Source organism: Oncorhynchus gorbuscha, linkage group LG21 (assembly GCF_021184085.1).
Source record: "Oncorhynchus gorbuscha isolate QuinsamMale2020 ecotype Even-year linkage group LG21, OgorEven_v1.0, whole genome shotgun sequence".
In the NCBI taxonomy this organism is placed as follows: domain Eukaryota; kingdom Metazoa; phylum Chordata; class Actinopteri; order Salmoniformes; family Salmonidae; genus Oncorhynchus; species Oncorhynchus gorbuscha.
In genome coordinates this window covers 37,609,885-37,630,832 of record NC_060193.1, presented here as the reverse complement: position 1 = coordinate 37,630,832, position 20,948 = coordinate 37,609,885, and the positions used below count along the sequence as shown (strand labels likewise).

Here is a 20,948-nt window from a genome sequence, read left to right as displayed (position 1 = left end):
TAAATTATGTAGACAAACGTCGTGAAGTATTGCGATTAGTATATCTGTATAATCACATATTATTGCCCTATCTTGTGGTCTGAACATAGGGAAAGTCTGCAAAATTAGAAACTGGAAATGTATTACAACTGTGAGAGTTGTAACGGCGTTCGTCTGTTGAAGGAGAAGCGGACCAAAATGCAGCGTGGTTGTCACTCATGTTCTTTAATGAAGAATCGACGATACATGAAATAACTAACAAATACAAAACAACAAACAGAACGTGAAAACCTATACAGCCTGTCTGGTGAACAACTACACAGAGACAGGAACAATCACCCACAAAATACACAGTGAAACCCAGGCTACCTAAATATGGTTCCCAATCAGAGACAACGAGAATCACCTGACTCTGATTGAGAACCGCCTCAGGCAGCCAAGCCTATTCTAGACACACCCCTAATCAGCCACAATCCCAATGCCTACAAAAAAAACAATACGACAACACAATAAACCCATCTCACACCCTGGCCTGAACAAATAATTAAAGAAAACACAAAATACTAAGACCAAGGCGTGACAAGAGTGTATTTTTTTGAATACTAAAGTGGAGTGTGACAAATGAGATTTAAATCTACATGGTAATGTTTGACTAATTGCACATAAAGGAATATTTCTACATGATTAGAGTGCTTGCTGTGTTATCCAACTGATCTTGTGTGCCTTCTGTCATCCTGTGAACTAAAATCCATAATTTCCCATCTAATTTGGTCATATATCAATGAAGAGAAAGTCTCTTGAGACATGACAAAAAAATCCCTGCTCCATCACATGCAGATGTTGGATCTTAATATGACCAATTTCATCCAGGAGGATAATGATCCTGCAGCAGGAGGATTTGAAAGGATATTTCATATTTAGGATGTCATAAGGTGAATGCACCAATTTGTAAGTCGCTCTGGATAAGAGCGTCTGCTAAATGACTTAAATGTAAATGTAAATGTAATTTAGAATCACCACCAGAGGCAGCTGGAAGCAGTGTTTGTAGGCTATACAATAACTTAGATTGCAGGTCTACTGGGCATCCATTCAAGTAGCCTATGTAAGCTACACGCAGGCTACAACACGTCTCATGTGATTATGTGGATTATAATAAATTGACAATATTTGTAGTGAGTAGATGCATTTTTTGTATTTCTGAGATCAATTGTTTTATTATATGTTCAAGGCAAGCATGAGGCAAAATAAATGTTTGTCTCAGACGCATGTGTGGTCCAGCGGGTACAGCAGCTGACAAGGGCACATCTATGGGTTCAAATCTGGCCCACTACTGACCTTTGAATTTTTGGAACTAGTCATTTCCAAACTGCGCAAAAATATAAACACAACATGCATCACATAAGGAAATATGAACCGTCAGACAATCCCACAGGTGATGAAGCCGGATGTGGAGGTGCTGGGCGGTAGTGGCTACACGTGGTATGCGGTTGTTATGCCAGTTGGACGCCCTGCCAAATTCTCTAAAATCATGTTGTAGGCAGCTTATGGTAGAGAAAATAACATTAAATTATCTGGCAACAGCTCTGTTGGACATTCCTGCAGTCAGCATGCAATGGCATGCTCTCTCAAACATTGAGACATCTGTGGCATTGTGTTGCGTGTCAAATCTGCACATTTTAAAGTGGCCTTCTATTGTACTTCGTCATGATCAAATCAAAGTGTATTTGTCACATGCCCCGAAAACAACAGGTGAAATGCTTACTTACAGTACAAGCCCTTAACCAACAATGCAGTTTTAAAGAAAATATCCCCCCCCAAAAAAAGTAAGAGATAAGAATAACAAATAATTAAAGAACAGCGGTAAATAACAATAGTAGGGCTCTATACAGGGGGCACAGAGTCAATGTCAATGTGCAGGGCCCCCGGTGTCGAGTTAATTGAGGTAATTATGTACATGTAGGTAGAGTTATTAAAGTGACTATGCATAGATAATAACAAAGAGTAGCAGCAACATGGAGGGGGGGGCAGTGCAAAAAGTCTGTGTAGCCATTTGATTAGCTGTTCTGGAGTCTCATAGCTTGGGGGTAGAATCTATTTAGGAGCCTCTTGGACCTAGACTTGGTGCTCCGGTACCGCTTACTGTGTGGTAGCAGAGAGAACAGTCTATTACTAGGGTTGCTGGAATCTTTGAAATTTTTAGGTCCTTCCTCTGACACAGCCTGGTATAGAGGTCATGGATGGCAGGAATCTTGGCCACGGTAATGTACTGGGCCGTAAGCTCTACCCTCTGCAGTGCCTTGCGGTCGGAGGCCGAACAGTTGCCATACCATGCAGTGATGCAACCCGTAAGGATGCTCTCGATGGTGCAGCTGTAAAACCTTTGAGGATCTGAGGACCCATGTCTCCTGAGGGGGAATATGTCTTGTCGTGCCCTCACCACGACTGTCTTGGTGTACTTGGACCATGTTAGTTTGTGGTGATGTGGACGCCAAGGAACTTGAAGCTCTCAACCTGCTCCACTACAGCCCCATTGATGAGAATGGAGGCGTGCTCGGTCCTCATTTTCCTGTAGTCCATAATCATCTCCTTTGTCTTGATCACTTTGAGGGAGAGATTGTTGTCCTTGCACCACACGATCAGATCTCTGACCGCCTCCCTATTGGCTTTCTCATCGTTGTCGGTGATCAGGCCTACCACTGCTGTGTCATCAGCAAACTTAATGATGATGTTGGAGTCGTGCCTGACCGTGCAGTCATGAGTGAACAGGGAGTACAGGAGGAGACAGAGCATGCACCCCTGGGGGGCCCCCGTGTTGAGGATCAGCATGGCAGATGTGTTGTTAGCTACCCTTACCACCTGGGGATGGCCTGTCAGGAAGTCCAGGATACAGTTGCAGAGTGAGGTGTTTAGTCTCAGGATCCTTCGCTTAGTGATGAGCTTTGAAGGCACTATGGTGTTGAACTCTGAGAACTCTAGTCAATGAATAGCATTCTCACATAGGTGTTTCTTTTGTCCAGGTGTGAAAGAGCAGTGTGGAGTGCAATAGCGATTGCATCATCTGTGGATCTGTTGGTGTGGTATTCAAATTGGAGTGGGTCTAGGGTTTCTGGGATCATGTTGTTGTGAGCCATGACCAGCTTTTCAAAGCATTTTATGGCTACAGATGTGAGTGAGATATGAGTGCTACACGTCGGTAGTCATTTAGGCAGGTTACCTTAGTGTTCTTGGGCACTATGGTGGTCTGCTTTAAACATGTTGGTATTACAGACTCAGACAGGGAGAGGCGACTCGCTTCGACTTGCCTCGAAGTGAGCATAGAAGTGATGTAGCTCGTCTGGTAGGCTTGTGTCACTGGGCAGCTCTCGGCTGTGTTTCCCTTTGTACTCTGTAATAGTTTGCAAGCCCTGCCACATCTGACGAGCGTCGGAGCCGGTGTAGTATGATTTGATCTTAGTCCTGTATTGGCGGTTTGCCTGTTTGATGGTTTGTCGGTGGGAATAGCGGGATTTCTTATAAGCTTCCGGGTTAGAGTCTCGCTCCTTGAAAGCAACAGTTCTACCCTTTAGCTCAGTGCGAATGTTGCCTTTAATCCATGGCTTCTGGTTGGGGTATGTACGCACAGTCACTGTGGGGACGACGTCCTCGATGGACTTATTAATAAAGCCAGTGACTGTTGTGGTGTACTCCTCAAAGCCATCGGAAGAATCCCGGAACATATGCCAGTCTGTCTAGCAAAGCAAACCTGAAGTTTAGCATCTCCTTCGTCTGACCACTTTTTTATAGACCAGTCACTGGTGTTTCCTGCTTTAGTTTTTGCTTGTAAGCAGGAATCAAGAGGATAGAATTATGGTCAGATTTGCCAAATGGAGGGCGTGGTAGAGCTTTCTATATCTCTTTGAGTGGAGTAAAGGTGGTCTAGAATTGTTTTCCTCTGGTTGCATGTTTAACATACTGATTTCAGTTTCCCTGCATTAATGTCCCTGGCCACTAGGAGTGCCGCCTCTGGATGAGCGTTTTCCTGTTTGCTTATGGTGGTGTACAGCTCATTGAGTCGGTTTTAGCGCCAGCATCGGTCTGTGGTGGTTTGTAGACAGCTACAAAAAATACAGATGACAACTTTGTAGGTAACATCTGATATCTGTACATCTAAGTATGCAAAGCCTCCAACACAGAATGTTCTCCCTCTCATATCAGTATTCTTCCTGTACAACATCTTATTCATTATTCCTCCCTATCATTATTTATGGAGTGTAATGTGGCCATCAGAATAGGATAGTACCAGGGGTGTTGGGCACTGTTTGTACCTAATGAGGCAGAGAAAATTGCCAACGCAGCATGGGGATCTAATATTTACAGGGACGCAGGTAAATAACCTTTTCTCTTATTGCATTCTCGTGAAACATCTTTTGCTGTTATCTCGTCTACATTGCTGCGAAAGCACTTTTCACGTGCAGTTAGTACTGTAAAGTTTAGCATCTTTGCTACATTAGCATACAGTATGCATAAATCCATGAGATTTTATCTTTGAGTAGAGGAGATACTGTTGCGCATTAGCATGTATAAAGCACATCGTCAGAGTGAGATGAAGGAGCTAGTCTGTGGATAAATGGTTTGCATAGCAGTATGTAATATCATGTCGATTATTGTAAAAACTCCATGTGTCAGAATCCCATTTGTCCGCATTTCGTGTTTGATAGGCTTGTAATGTGAGTTGTTGAAGGTGAGATCTCATCTCTTTCACCATATGGTGCCGTTTTCTGAACCCATCATGGTCTGCTCACTTGTGGTACATACATTGCTCTTTCTCACTTCTCACTGTCTCCTTTGGGATAGTTGGTTAATGTACTGTAGACTCACCTTATTCTAGAGACTTACCTGCATGTCTGTCTAATTAACCTTTATTTAACCAGGAAAATACCCTTTGAGTTTCGAAACCTCTTTTGCGAGGTGGACATGGTCAGCAGGAAGTAGTCCGCGTGTAGATAGAAAGAGCACAATACAATACGATACATTAAAAACAATCACAATAGTCAACAACATTTTCCCCTATCAGAGCATTAAAATCAACAAGCGATACCCTCTCCTGCAGTAGAGAGAGTGCATTGTGTCTGGATATTGCATCCTGTTTGCTGTGTTGCTGTGTCTTCGAGGTCTTTAACATCTCCCCCTTGTGTTTCTTCCCTCAGCATCCCCCTCTCCCTGCTCCTTCTCTGTGCAAGGCAAAACCCTGCAAAGCAAATCCCTTTTGAATTCCTACTACTCAGGTACAGCCATACCACTCGGAAGACGCCTGCTTTGTAGTGTATCTACATAAAAGGCAATGCGATATTGCTCTTTCTGGTCTCTTCAAAGTAGAACATGTTGAGAAATCAAACTATAGATTGTAACATTTTTTAGGGTGTACATTTGTGATGCTTGGAGTTCAATATTCACTGTGTCTTCTTCTTTTCCTGTGTCGTGACTGTCTGTAGTGTCGAAGGAGGCTGTTGCAGTCCCTGCAACAGCATCAATCGGTAAGAATCTTCTCTCCATCTATTCTTGCATCTTCTTCCATTATCTTGCTTTCACTTTTCATAGGTGTAGTTTAGATATCTGGTAATGGTTTTAACATACAGAAATTCAATACACACATTATTTTCACTCATATCACATTGAAGACCATTTGCCATGACCACTGAAATAACAGCATGTTAACAAGATACTACAACAATACATAACGTAGTATAATAATAATAATATGATATATATAATAATATAATAATAATAATACTAATATAATAATAAATATTATTATTATATTAACGTAGTATAACTATTTATGCAAAACAGACAGCACTCCCAGTGGGGATCTAATATTTACAGGGACTCCCAGTGTCAGGCCATGGCCATGCTGCTGGCCCAGGGCAGGCTGGCATAGGTCTAAAAAGAGATCTTCTGCCACTGCCCATAATTACACAGGAGTATGATGAGATCAGATCTAGTGTGTTGCAGCCGGTTGAATACTAATGGACCGGATGTTGCCCCTTCAGTTTACAGACGGCCAGATTGAAATGTCAAATCCATTTCTGACTCTTTTTCACTCTCTCCCTTTCCCCTCCACCTCTTTCTCGAGGCAGATTGACCACCTCTTTGCCATGTAGATTTGCTGAATGCTGAAAATATGCTTTTTGGTGCTTTGGTATAGAGGTAGATCCACTCTCAGCTGTTTCTCCACCGCCTCCTCCTCAACTGGCAGCATCTCTCTCCAATTCATTGGTTTATGTGCTCCAATTCTAGAAGGTTGTTGACGGTATCCCCACCTGTAATTGGTCACCACCTGGTGCATGTTCTGCATACATTTCGTATACCCACGGTTCCACACGGTTGACACACAAAAAAAATCAGCTGGCGGGTGGAATGAAAACATTCTTTCAAACAGTGGGTTGGCTCGCGGTTCAAAACAATTATATTGTGGGTTGGAATTTTTTTAAATCAAAATAATATTTGTTTTACAAACCCAGGAGCTTGTTGTGTTGCATTGGGATGCGAATTCCATTCTGTGAGCAGTGAGGCAGACATATAGGCTACCAGCCACACACACAGTGGATTGTGGACCTGTCCATTAGTTGTGTGGTGCTGAAACATATGTTTAATCCCTCCACGTGAGAATACGTTGCCAAATGTACTTTCTCTGGCTAGCCTAGCTCACGCGGAAATGGCTAACGTAGGCCTAATCGGAAGAAATATAAAGAAAGGTTATGAAATACAAAATCCTGGAAACAGGTGCGGTGTGAGTGAAATCCCTGGTTTGGTTTGGAAGGATTTTGGAGACATTGTGGACAAGGACAACAACACGATAGATGGACAGACAGCCAAGCAAAAAGTGAAAGCAGGTTTTTGTGTATGATAGGCTAATTCAGTTTATTATCAATTAAATATGTTAATTCAGCCTTTCGTTAATTTAGTCCATACGCAGGCCATATCAAGTTTAAAATGTTGCGCTGGTATACGTTTGAGTAGCCTAGACTATAGTCTATGAAATACATGTATTTTTGCAGCCTATATTCGATTCTGGGAATTTTTTATTTAAGTTTCAATTAAACTATTTGATTATCTTCACAGTATTGAATATAAAGGTCTTGTTTTGTTATGTCAGCTATAGGTTTTCATTAGGTAAAAAGGCTAATTAGAAGGCCCTTTTTTTCAGAGCGATTTGAGTTGTTAATGTGCCGTATCTCATTGTAAAAAAAAAGTAATGGCATGGTTTCATTCTATACAAATGTTGAATAAACATGCAGACAAATTAATTCACGTAGGGAGTGGAATAATAGCCTACTGCTCTGGAGTCATAAAAAGTAAATATATCTGTTATTTGGACGGTCACTGATCATCTCTCGGAAAACAATTATACGTGGGTGGGACGGGTTGAGGAGAAAAATCTGTCATGATATCGGATATCAGGTGGTGCTCGGGAATTTATGTGGCCGGCGTGGGTCGGGTGCGGCTCCAAATAATGGACTACTTTGTGGTATATCTTCTGTTTGGTCTAAGTCAGGTTTTTGTTGATGACTTTTGTTTAACGGAGCAGATGTTTTGTTTTGTCTGCCTACCCCGGGTACTGTAAGATACTGTAAACACGCGGTTTGATCTCAAGGCTGTCTGTAAAATATACTTTCTACTGACCCGTGGATCAAAGGGAAGGAGTGGTGATCAGCTGGGTCCTGAAGGTTTTAGATGTTCAGTATTGTTATTCTTGCTTTAGAAGTATCCCTCAGAGCCTCAATCTCATAACTATGTATTTTAAACATTCAGTATTGTTACTCCCGCTTTAAAAGTAGTCCCCTGAGGCCCTCATTCTCTAATATTGCACTGAATATTCTAAATGGTATCCCCTAAGACTCCTAGAGAGTCTTTGTTCACCCAATTCATATCCACCAAGTGGGACTACATGTACTTTGATTGAGATTTTAATGTATTCAAGTGTTTATATCAAAGTTATAACTGAAGTAAGGGACAGTGAAGGTCTGAGCCTACCATATATCCTCTTCTCGGTAACTGGTGGCAGTCAAAGTGTTCCTTCCTCAAGCACTGTTGTTGACAGAGAAAATCACAGTAATGGCCGACAGACCCCCTTCTTCACTGGACGGGGGAGAGAAAGCCAGCACTCAGCAAACAGAGCCAAGCCGGGGGAAAAATAATCTTGTCAAACATTACAGCAGGCAGGGAAGCAAGCAAGTCCAAAGTGAAGGCAACATTTATTGATTTCAGCAATACATTTGTACTGCGAGACATCTGTAAATTACCCATAGTACAGTACATTCCATAATCATCTAGTTTCAGTCAATAATTTAGCTTTGCCTATTCATTTTAGTCTGACACTGTTCTGCGAACGCCAAGCAAAAAGGAAAATAAATAGGGATGAGAGGGAGAAGCAAGAGGTCTTACTGTGGAGGAAGGAGCTTCGAAAAATCCATACTCTCATGTAAAGCTTGGCTTAATTTAGCTCTCTTTGTATATCAGCTTAGGTGTTTCTTTTGGGATGCAAATAGGCATCATTTTGTGAACATTACATTCCAATCATTGACACAGTTTCCTTAACTGTTTTGGAGAAATCATGAGACCACAGCTGTTCAATGTGCATGCTTGCATGCTTAGCTAGTAGTAGTGGTGTGACCTTGAGTCAATTCACTGTATATTGATCATGGGCCAGTTTATAAAGTGGCACGTAATATTGTTTGCTGCCACTGCAGGCAGTCTATTAGATATGACTGATGATGCTGTACATTTCCATTTTTCCTCTGCTTCTCTATCTTTGACTTAGTCATATGCATTTTAGCCGCTCTGCAAGTGGGCAGCGTCTTTAGATGTGACTTGTTATCAACACCAAGTAATCAATGCTTCACCAGAGACCAAAGAAGACAGACAGCGAGAAGGAGAGGCTGGAGAGAGTCTGTATCCTGTCAGCCGTGTTCTGTCTGTGGGCTGGGCTGTGGGGTGTCAGGCATTTCATTTTTTTATGAGCATGGCCTTATTTCTATTACAGCATATTGGATGACTGACATTCATATTCCATTCACCTAGCTCAATGTAACATTGATAGGTTTAGGCTACTACATTATTTTGCACTATACCCATCATGAGGTTGCTACAACGAGTCTACAAATGAACGTTTTTAACGTAGCTGCACAGGTGGAGAGACAAATAGGAGTAATCAAGGTGACGGACAGTGACACATTCAACACCTTCTTGCACGGTCGTGCCTGCATCGAGCCGATCCGGGGTGCTTAAGCATTAGTCCAAACAGTTGCAAAGCATTCCATTTAGCAACTAAAGCAAAAGTTTATATTGGACAAATTCAGGTAGTTCCTTCCCCATTTTGTTTCATTTGCTTCCGTTTAAGCAACATTTTACAATAGAATCAGCAGAATGAATACACCCCTGATCACCTGCAGACACAGTTCACTTTCATAGCAGCCACATACCGCATCATCAGTTTGCTCGTTGTATAATCCCTTCTCACATCTACATGCTCTCTTCCTCTCACCTTCAGTGCACAACACAACAGCTGTTTGTGACCAGGCACAAATACCTCTCCAAGCCAAACTTTCATACCATGAGCACTAACCTCTACACAGCCTACATCGTTGTTACCATATTAACGCTATAGTAAAAAAACTGGAACTAATGCATTAGTAAACCCACAATCCAGTCCATGTGTGCATCACGCAGTACAGTGTACAGAAAGCAGTTTAGCAGTAACACCGGCGTGCTCCGGTGTAAATGATTAAAACCGAGCTTACCTTGACTTGGAAGTGTTGCCGTGTGGGATAGCCATAGCCAGCTAGCTAACATACATAGCATTCCTCTCTGTTTGTCAGGTTGTTGAGTAGGCAAAATTAGCTGCATTAGCTAAAAAAGTTAAAGGTAAACTAAAAAGGAAAGAAATACAAAGAAATATAGCTAGCTCTCTGTCTCTCTCTCTCTCTCTCTCTCTCTCTCTCTCTCTCTCTCTCTCTCTCTCTACTGTATCTTCTTGATTCTTAAAGAAATTAATTTGTTTGAAACTTGATCAACTATTGTCTTTTTCTATCTGTGAGTCAACTACTCATCACGCTTTACACACTGCATTGCTGACTAAGTGCATTTGGAAAGTATTCAGACCCGTTGACTTTTTTCACATTTTGTTACGTTACAGCCTTATTCTAAAATTGATTAAAACATTTTTTTCCTCTCATCAATATACAGGTACACACAATACCCCATAATGACAAAGCAGTGTTTTAGAAATGTTTGCAAATGTATACAAAAATAAATACAAATATATCACATTTACGGAAGTATTCAGAGCCTTTGTATTGAGACTCAAAATTTAGTTCAGGTGCATCCTGTTTCATTGATCATCCTTGAGTTATTTCTACACTTGATTGGAGTCCACTTGTGGTAAATTCAATTGATTGGACTCAGCTGTCTATATAAGGTCCCACAGTTGACAGTGGATGTCAGAGCAAAAACCAAGCCATGAGGTCGAAGGAATTGTCCGTAGAGCTCTGAGACGGGATTGAAAATGAAATGAATCCATTTTAGAATACGGCTGTAACGTAACAACATGTGGAAAAAGGGAAGTGGTCTGAATATTTTCTGAATGCATTCAGTACTAGATTAATTATGATCCTTTGATGTCAGTTCATGCTGCAAGAGCTCTGATTAGTTGGAGGACCTCCTCCGGAAGTTGTCATAGTTACTGTGGAAGTCTATAGAAGGGGGTAAGAACGATGAGCCTCCTATGTTTTGTATTGAAGTCAAAGAACCCAGAAGACAGAAAATAGCTGTCCTCTGGCTCCACCATGGTGCTACCCTAGAAAGTGCTGTTGAGGCTACTGTAGTTAATTGGTGACGTGAATATTTTTAATATAGTTTTATTTAAAAATTATAACTTTTTTTAATTTAATGGAATTAAATTAATGGATTGCACTGAGTAGGATGGTCCTCCCCTTCCTCCTCTGAGGAGGCTTAACTGCTGCTGAAGTGAGGGCTTCAGTTTCACAGGCAGTGGAGAACTTTCATAGGGCTGGAAGGAAGATCCCATTCTGGGACTAGCCCAACTCTGCTGTTTATCCACCAGCAGCACCAGATCTAGCGTTAAGAATACTGTTACATTTGGGTGTGCCGAATGAAATCCATAGATCATTGTGTATTAGTGTAAACAAAATGGTATTGCTATGATATCCAGCAGCAGAGTAGATGCCTATGCTTCCAGTAGACATGAGTTGGTTGAGAATGCATCTATCCACTACATCATTTACATTCTGTCATTCATATCTCTACATGCAGAACATGGCTATCACGTCTGCCAAAACCAGAGGAAGCTAAAGTTCTTCATATGCATTGGCTTATCAAAAATGCCATGTTTGAACATTTGTCAGCAAAAGACCTGTTCTTGAGGATGGAACCTGGTTCATGTTAAAAGAAGGGCATTTTTGGTTCCTAGTAAGCTTGATATTCCTAAGGGCTTTAGAGAATGATTCAATTCTACGGTTGGAATATCATTGCAAATTATTTAAAATCTTCTCCAGACATATTCTTTAGAATGGATGTACATTTGAGGTCATTTCAAATGGAATTATCTTGTCCCGACTCAAAGAGTTGTCCAATATATTTTGTTATGGATGGTAATTATTGCTAATGGTCTGGAGCAGCGTTGTTGCGATAATGTTGCATTGCCGATAATTGAGCTTAATGCGAATTCAACACTAACCATTAGTCTGCACCTCAGGGAAGAACTGCACACTAAAATTCTGAAATGAATTCAAAAGCAATGGCCTTTATCCGAACAACTTCTGCAAAACAGGATGTTCATTTTGAGACATTGTAATTTTATCTAAGCTCCCATAGTATCTCTGAGCATCATATTGTACTCAATGTATTTTTTTGCTTGGAAATAATATTTCTCAGTATGGCGTGTTACACGCCCTGCACCCACATAACCTGAGCCAAGCTTTCCTGCCTTTCTTTACAACAGAGCAATATTCACGACAGAACAACCTGCTCTCTGTGAAACCTCTTTATTTCTGATACAACTTTTCTGCCATGTTTGGCATTCAGATTACTGTAGAAGGAAGGAAAGTCACCCTAGTCATAACAGCTTCTACTCCCAAGCCATAAGACTAAACAATTCATCAAATGGCCTTCCGGACTATTTACATTGAACCCCACCCCCCTTTATTTTTACACTGCTGCTACTCGCTGCTTATTATCTATGCATAGTACTTTAATCCTTCGTACATGTACCGAATTACCTTGACTAACCTGAACCTCTGCACATTGACTCAGTACCTGTACCCCCTGTATATAGCCTCATTATAGTTATTTTATTGTGTTACTTTTTATTACATTTTTACTTTTATTTATTTAGTAAAAACTGTATTTATTGAACTGCATTGTTGGTTAAGGGCTTGTAAGTAAGCATCTTACGGTAAGGTCTACCTGTTGTATTCGGGGGCATGTGACAAATACAATTTGATTTGACGAAAGAACAGACATTTCCTGAAAGGTCATTGACTCTGTCTAACATGCCAATGTGTGTGTGTGTAAGTCCTGTATTTCTCACTTACCCAAGGCATGTGATCACATGGAGCCAAGATCAGTGCTCATGCATCTGTGAGCCATGATAATGAAGTCATGAAAAGTACATGTTCTCAAGCAACAAAAACTTCCCTCTGAGGTCAATAAATGAAATGATTAATGATTAGCATGAAGATATTGTAATCTAAGTTACAGGCAAGAAGACACATTGTGAATACATTTCATAGCTGACTAAATGCATTTTTGACCTTCAAACCTCAAGCATTAGCCACTCGATATGTCAGTAGCTTTTGATGGGATTGAGTCTCTTTATTGGTAATATTTACAACATAATAAATCCTCAGGGCTGCCACTTTAAGATATGTTCTTGTTGTGGAGACAAAAACAAACTAATAATGAATTAGGTATGGTCTGAATAGGCTGTAGAGGGCACACTTTGGGTAGGATTAAGTGGACCTCTACCATCTCTACTGTAAAGTCAGTACCTGCTCCCTTTCCTATGGCTAAGCCTCTCTCCTTACCCACCTCCATGTAAGCAGATGCTAAAGCTAAAACAACGTAACCACATTACATGCCGGTGTTTATCTCCATCTCCCATCAGTAATAATTATGGAGAAATGGAGCGATGGGAAATGGAGATGTGTGAGTAATGAGCAGAAATGTAAACACAGCCCAGATAGAACATTACCACGAAACAACATTAATTAGAGTGATGAGACTGTGCTCCGGTTGCCAATCAGAACATGCTCCATGGCTAAACGCACTGAGTATACAAAACATTGCTGTTTCCATGACATAGACTGGCCAGGTGAATCCAGGTGAAGGCTATGATCCCTTATCGATGTCACTTGTTAAATCTACTTCAATCAGTGTAGATGAAGGGGGGGAGACAGGTTAAACAAAGGTTGTTAAGCCTTGAAACAATTGAGACATGGATTGTGTATGTGTGCCATTCAGAGGGTGAATGGGTATAACAAAATATTTAAGTGCCTTTGAATGGGGTATGGGTGCAAATGCCAGGCACAAGGGTTGGGGCCAGAACAGCAATGCTACTAGGTTTTTCACACTCAACAGTTTCCCATGTGTATCAAGAATGGTCCACCACCCAAATGACATCCAGCCAACTTGACACAACTGTGGGAAGTATTGGAGTCAACATGGGCCAGCATCCCTGTGAAACGCTTTCGACACCTTGTCGTGCCCATGCCCTGATGAATTGAGGCTGTTATGAGGGTAATAGGGAGTGCAATTCAATATTTGGAAGGTGTAATTAATGTTTGGTATATTCAGTCTATGTAGTTGCTTCAGTATTTTATGTATTACATTGTCATCAACTACAATTAGAATGTAAGTCCATTATAGCCTCGTTTGTTAATTAAATAGCCTGCCCTATATTTGCTAAATATGTTGAACATGTTTACAGTCCACATTATTCTAATTGCATTACTTTAATATTGAAATACTGTACATTGTTAAAAGTAGGCTATAGCATTCACATTGATGAAGTGACTTCTGAAAGTATTCATTCTCCTTGACTTATTACACATTGTGTTACAAGCTGTTCCACACAATACCCCATAATGACAAAGTGAAAATATGTTTTTAGAAAATGAAATACAGAATTATATAATTTACATAAGTATTCACACCCCTTAGTCAGTACTTTGTAGAAGCACCTTTGGCGGCCATTAGAGCTTTGAGTGGTCTTGGGTATGCATTGGGACACCAAATAAGATTTTATTCTTATTAACTGACTTGCCTAGCTAAATAAAATGAAATCAAATAAAAAAAATGTGTCTATCAGCTTTCCACATCTGGATTTGGGGATTTTCTCCCATTCTTTCTTTCAGATTTTCTCAAGCTCTGTTAAGTTAGATGAGGAGCGGCCATGAACACCAATCTTCAAGTCTTTCCACAATTTCCTTTGATCATCCTTAAGATGTCACTGAAACTTGATTGGAGTCCACCTGTGGTCAATTGAATTGTTTGCACATGATTTAGAAAGAAACACACCTGTCTCTTTAAGGTCCCACAAATGAGAGTGCATGTCAGAGCAGGTACTAAACCATGAAGTCCAAGTAATTGATCTTAGATTTTCAAGATAAAATTGTGATATGGCATATATCTGGGGAAGGGTATAAAACCAATACTCCTAGATTGTTGAACGTTTCAAAAAGCCCAGTGGTCTCCATCATTGGGAAATAGAAAAAATATGGAACTACTCGGACACTGCCTAGAGCAACCGGGCAAGAAGGACCTTGGTCAGGGAGGTGACTGTCACGCCTTGGTCATTGTATCTTGTGTTTTTGTTATATGTTTGGGTAGGCCAGGGTGTGACATGGGTTTATATGTTGTATTTCGTATTGGGGTTTGTATTAATTAGGAGTGTGTATTAGTAGGGGTGTGTCTAGTTAGGCTTGGCTGCCTGAGTCAATTACTAATTGGAGTCAGCTGATTCTCGTTGTCTCGGATTGGGAACCGTATTTAGGCAGCCTGAGTGCGCGTTGTATTTCGTGGGCGATTGTACCTGTCTTAGTGTTAGTCACCAGATAGGCTGTATTAGTTTCATTCGTTTGTTGTTTTCTTCTTCCGTTATTTCATGTACCGTATTAGCTTCATTAAAAGTCATGAGTAACCTACATGCTGCATTTCGGTCTGACTTTCTACAAACAACAGACAAAGATCATTACAGAATCACCCACCACCATTCACAGACCGAGCAGCGTGTGAACTGGCAGGAGCTAAAGGAGGATGATATGGACGGCAGAAGCAGGGATTATACGACGTGGGAAGAAATCGACAGGTGGGCAGCCGACCCAGAGCGAGTGCAAGAGCCCGCCTGGGATTCCCTGCAGCAATGCGAAGAGGGCTATACACGTATGGAATCGAGAAGGAAATCATTGCTATACAGAGTGAAAATTGAAGGTAACAGGGGAAAGCGCAGAGAGAGAGTGGCTGAGTCAGGAAACAGACCTGAGCCTACTCTCCCTGTTAATCGTGAAGAGCAGTTGCAATGGGAGAGAATGCATCATTTGGAGATTTGGACATGGGAGGAGGAATTAGACGGTCAAGGACCCTGGGAGCAGCCGGGAGAATATCGGCGTCCCAAGGAGGAAATAGAGGCAGCTAAAACGGAGAGGCGTATGTATGAGGAGGCAGCACGACGACGCGGTTGGAAACCGGAAAAACAGCCCAAAAAAATTATTGGGGGGGAGCTAGAAGGGAGAATAGTTATGCCAGGTAGGAAACCTGCGCATACTCCCTGTGCTCACCGTTGGGCTAGAGAGACCGGGCAGGCACCGTGTTACGCTATGGAGCGCATAGTGTTTCCAGTGCGGGTGCAGAGCCAGCTGCGACACATACCAGCCCTTCCTATTGGCCGGGCTAGAGTGGGCATCGAGCCAGGTAAGCTTGAGCAGGCTCGGTGCTCTAGAGCTCCAGTGCGCCTGCACGGTCCGGTCTATCCAGAGCCACCTCTACACACCAGTCCTCCGGTAGCAGCTCCCCGCACCATGCTTCCTGTGCGTGTCCTCGCGCCAGTACCACCAGTTCCAGCACCATGCACCAGGCCTCCAGTGCGCCTCGCCTGTTTAGCGCAGCCAGAGCTTTTCTCCTCTCCTGCGCTGCCGGAGTCTCCTGTCTGTCCAGCGCCACCAGTGCTCCCAGTCGGCCCAGCGCGTCCAGTGCGCATCGCCTGTTCAGCACAGCCAGTGCTTTTCTCCCCTCCTGTGCTATCGGAGTCTCCCGCTTGTTTAGCGCAACCAGAGCTGTTCTCTTCTCCTGCACTATCGGAGTCTCCCGCTTGTTTAGCGCAACCAGAGCTGTTCTCCTCTCCTGCGCTGCCAGAGTCTCCTGTCTGTCCAACGCCACCAGTGCTCCCAGTCGGCCCAGCGCGTCCAGTGCGCCTCGCCTGTTCAGCGCAGCCAGAGCCTTTCTCCTCTCCTGCGCTGCCGGAGTCTCCTGTCTGCCCAGCGCCGCCAGTCGGCCCAGCGTCACCAGTCTGCCAGGATCCGCCAGAAGTGCCAGTCTGCCAGGATCCGCCAGAAGTGCCAGTCTACCAAGATCTTCTAGATCGGCCAGACAACCTTAATCATCCAGGTCCACCAGCCAGCCAGGATTTACCGGAGCCTACTACCTGCCTGAGCTTCCTCTCAGTACTGAGCTTCCTCTCAGTACTAGGCTCCCTCTCTGTACTGGGCTCCCTCTCAGTACCGAGCTCCCTCTCAGTACCGAGCTTCCTCTCAGTACCGGGCTTCCCCTCAGTACCGGGCTTCCCCTCTGTCCCGGGCTGCCCCTCTGTCCCGGGCTGCCCCGCTGTCCTGAGTTGCCCCTCTATCCTGAGTTGCCCCTCTATCCTGAGTTGCCCCTCTGTCCCGAGTTGCCCCTCTATCCCGAGTTGCCCCTCTATCCCGAGTTGCCCCTCTGTCCCGAGCTGCCCCTCTGTCCCGAGCTGCCCCTCTGTCCCGAGCTGCCCCTCTGTCCCGAGCTGCCCCTCGGTCCCGAGCTGCCCCTCAGTTATGTGGGGATCAGGGTGAGGACTATTAGGCCATGGTCGGCGGAGAAGGTGGATTATCCTAGGACGCGTAGGGGAGGAACTAGGACATTTATGGAGTGGGGTCCACGTCCCGAGCCAGAACCGCCACCATGGACAGACGCCCACTCGGACCCTCCCTATGCTCTTGAGGTGCGTCCCGGAGTCCGCACCTTAGGGGGGGGTTCTGTCACGCCTTGGTCATTGTATCTTGTGTTTTTGTTATATGTTTGGGTAGGCCAGGGTGTGACATGGGTTTATATGTTGTATTTCGTATTGGGGTTTGTATTAATTAGGAGTGTGTATTAGTAGGGGTGTGTCTAGTTAGGCTTGGCTGCCTGAGGCGATTCCTAATTGGAGTCAGCTGATTCTCGTTGTCTCGGATTGGGAACCGTATTTAGGCAGCCTGAGTGCGCGTTGTATTTCGTGGGCGATTGTACCTGTCTTAGTGTTAGTCACCAGATAGGCTGTATTAGTTTCATTCGTTTGTTGTTTTCTTCTTCCGTTATTTCATGTACCGTATTAGCTTCATTAAATTCATGAGTAACCTACACGCTGCATTTCGGTCTGATTTTCTACAAACAACAGACGAAGATCATTACAGTGACCAAGAACCCAATGACCGCTCTGACAGAACTACAGAGTTCCTTGACTGAGATGGGAACCTGCCAAAAGGACAACAGTCCCTACAGTACTTCACCAATCTGGGCTTCATGAGAGAGTGGACAGAAGGAAGCCGCTCCTTAGAAAAAGGCACATGACAGTACGCCTGGATTCTGACTCTGAGCACATAAGGCAAAATATTATGTGGTCTAATGAGACAAAAAAGTAACTCTTTGGACTGAATGCAAAGCGCTATGTCTGGAGAAAACCAGGCACAGCTCATCACACGTCCAAATCCATCCCTACAGTGAAGCATGGTTATGGCAGCATCATGCTGTGGGGACTGGAATATTAGTAAGGATAAAGGGAACAATGAATGGGGCCAAATCAAATACAGGAAATCCTTGATGAGAACCTGCTTCAGAGTGCACACGACCTTAGACTGGTGGCAAATATTTACGTTCCAACAGAACAATGACCCCAAGCATACAGCCAAAGCAACGCTGGAATCAATAATGTGAAATTCTTTGAGTGGCTCAGCCAAAGCCCAGACTTGAATCCCATTGAAAATCACTGGAACCACTTACAGATTGCTGTTCATCTCCACCATATAACTTAACAGAGCTTGAGAAACTCTACAAGGATGAATGGGAGAAAATCCCCAAATCCAGATGTGCAAAGCTGATACAGACATACCCAAGACACCTCAAAGCTCTAATCGCCGCCAAAGATGCTTCTACAAAGTATTGACGAAGGGGTGTGAATACTAATGGAAATGAGATGTTTCCATATTTAATTTTCAATTAATTTGCTAACATTTATAAAAACAGGTTTCTTTGTATTGGGCTACTGTGTGTAGCTGGGTGAGAAAAACAATCTATGTAATACATTTTGAATTCAGTATGTAACACAACACAATGTGGAATAAGTCAAGGGGTGACTAGACTTTCTGAGGGTACTGTGTAAGGGCTAGGCCTATACTGTAAATTGCAGTCTGGATGTGCCAAATGTAGTCAATAAGCAATATTAAATTCACTATGCTATTGATAAGGCTTAAAAATAATGTAGAATTCTAATCAAATTCTAATAAAAACAAAACAACTTATTTTAAATAGGCTATAAATACATTTACAGGCACCATCATTTCTCCCGGGGGGTGTATAATACAGACAATACCATTTAGACTATGGAGGGTTTTACGAACATCCAAACTTTTCACAGGAGCTGGAAAAAGATCCAGACAATGGAGGGTTATGTGACTGACTGTCTCAATTCACATTTGAAATGGTGTTTTTTACATTGGATAAAAGTAGAGACTGTAGTGTATGAAATGTTATAAAATACTACAGTTGAGGAACAATGGGAAAGTAATTCTGCTTTGAAAGTTGGCCCTTGAATGTTTTGGTAAAGCTATTGGCGAGCTCTTCTTTGTCTACACCCATTCAGCATAAATTGCTCCCTCTTAAGCCTTAACCCCACCCATCTATTTAAGGATTCACATGTGAGGCCATGCAGTAAACAACCAAAGATTTCAAGACTAAAGGCTAGTTTATACTACGGCTGTATTTGTAAATTCAATCTGGAGAGCCAGAGTGCTCTCAGAGTGCGCTCTGGACATTCGTAAACTAAGAGCGTTGTCAGATTGTCTGTTTGTAAATTCAGAGCATTCAGAGAGCACACTGGATGCTCTGGCTGAGGAGTAGGGCTGATCCAAGCGTTCTGACCTAAAAACAGAACTCAAGTTAACTGGCTAACATTGGTTAGCTGTCTAGCTACTTCCAGACACAAATGAGAGAACAACTCACTCTGACCATTTTACTCACCCTAGGAGGGGTAGTTAGGCTGTAACTGTGCAAGTTTGACAATTGGCTCTCCTGTGAAGTAGTGACGCGCTACATGCTTAGTTTCCTTAAATGAGTCACATATGCACATCCAAACTTTTCACAGGAGCTGGATAAAGATCCAATATAAAGAGAAAGGGGGAATATCCACTTACTATTATACTGCTTGCAAAATGTAATGTTTAATAGACATCATGGAACCATCTTACAGATCACATTAGCACTTCTCCAGAAATAGCTGAATAAATTGCATTGCATTCAACCCATGTACGTTCTCGTCATAAACTCTTGGACGGTGAATATTTCTAATAAGTTTTTTTATTTTTATCAAATGAAATGAAAAATAATGAAACTGTTTTTTAAACCAGCAACAATATAGATAGGGCCGGGTCAGCAGCATGATATCATAAATCGCATCTCTCGTTTCATTGCACTGTTGGCACAGTGCACACACAGGCCTAAATGCAGGCTTAAATGGAAGGAGAATGAAACGAGTCACATTTGAATGAAAGAAAACAGATTTAATTGAAACTACCAAATGTCAGTTTTTAACAATATACATATTTTATACAATATTCTGCCCATATTTATATTTTTGGAGGAATTGTATAAACTGATTTTGTAGGTATAGTATGGTATAGGCCTACATAGGCTACTGTAAAATCGAAACACCCTAACATGTCGTTATTTAGCGAAAATATCAGCAAAACATCGTAAATAATAAAGACCAGGATCAGCACCTTTTCATCAATAAAAGGTCATGCATAATCTCAAAATGCAGTGGTCAAAGGATGTAGTATCTGTGCTCAAAGATGCCCTCTGGTGGTAAAATTGATCATTAAGGGCAAGTACTGTAAAGCGCTGAACACTACCACAGCATACCACCCTATACTGCAACTTTTAAATGAGGAACCACTGTATGTGCAAGGCAGATTCTCTCAAAAATCTGCTGTTGATTTGACAGTATAGGAGGACTGAATCGTTTGGAGAAGTGTGTCTTTGGTAATCGGACAAGGGGTGATCTTTGATAATGGGGATGGATAGCCTACTTAAACAAGCAAAATACAGGTACTGTATGTTAATTGTGAATAATGAAAAATAGTGAGGGCAAAGCACTCTCAGTACACCATTAAAACCCTTTATTCATAGGCTACTTTTGACTAATGGCCAGGATAAAAAGACGCACATATGCGATGCTGCTAAACCAGCCTTGATCAAGGGGAGGGTAGGATATGCTTGGTGTTTAATAGTTGTGTATGTTTCTTTTGTGATGACAGGTAGCCTAGTGGTTAGAGCGTTGGGGCATTAACTGAAAGTTTGCTAGATTGAATCCCCGAGCTGACAAGGTAAAAATCGGTCTTTCTGCCCTTGAACTAGGCCGTCATTATAAATAAGAATGTGTTCTTAACTGACTTGCCTAGTTAAATAAAGGT

The 20,948-nt window shown here is 42.4% G+C and overlaps 1 protein-coding gene across 1 annotated transcript in view; it reads left to right on the top strand.

Annotated features, from left to right (window-relative positions):
• LOC124008536 (receptor-type tyrosine-protein phosphatase T-like) overlaps window positions 1-20,948 on the top strand; it is a 553,654-nt gene that overhangs the window by 388,455 nt on the left and 144,251 nt on the right. Inside the window, 2 exon segments of the mRNA XM_046319881.1 lie at window positions 5,166-5,243; window positions 5,451-5,492. Of these exon segments, the coding sequence (XP_046175837.1) occupies window positions 5,166-5,243; window positions 5,451-5,492 (120 nt within the window).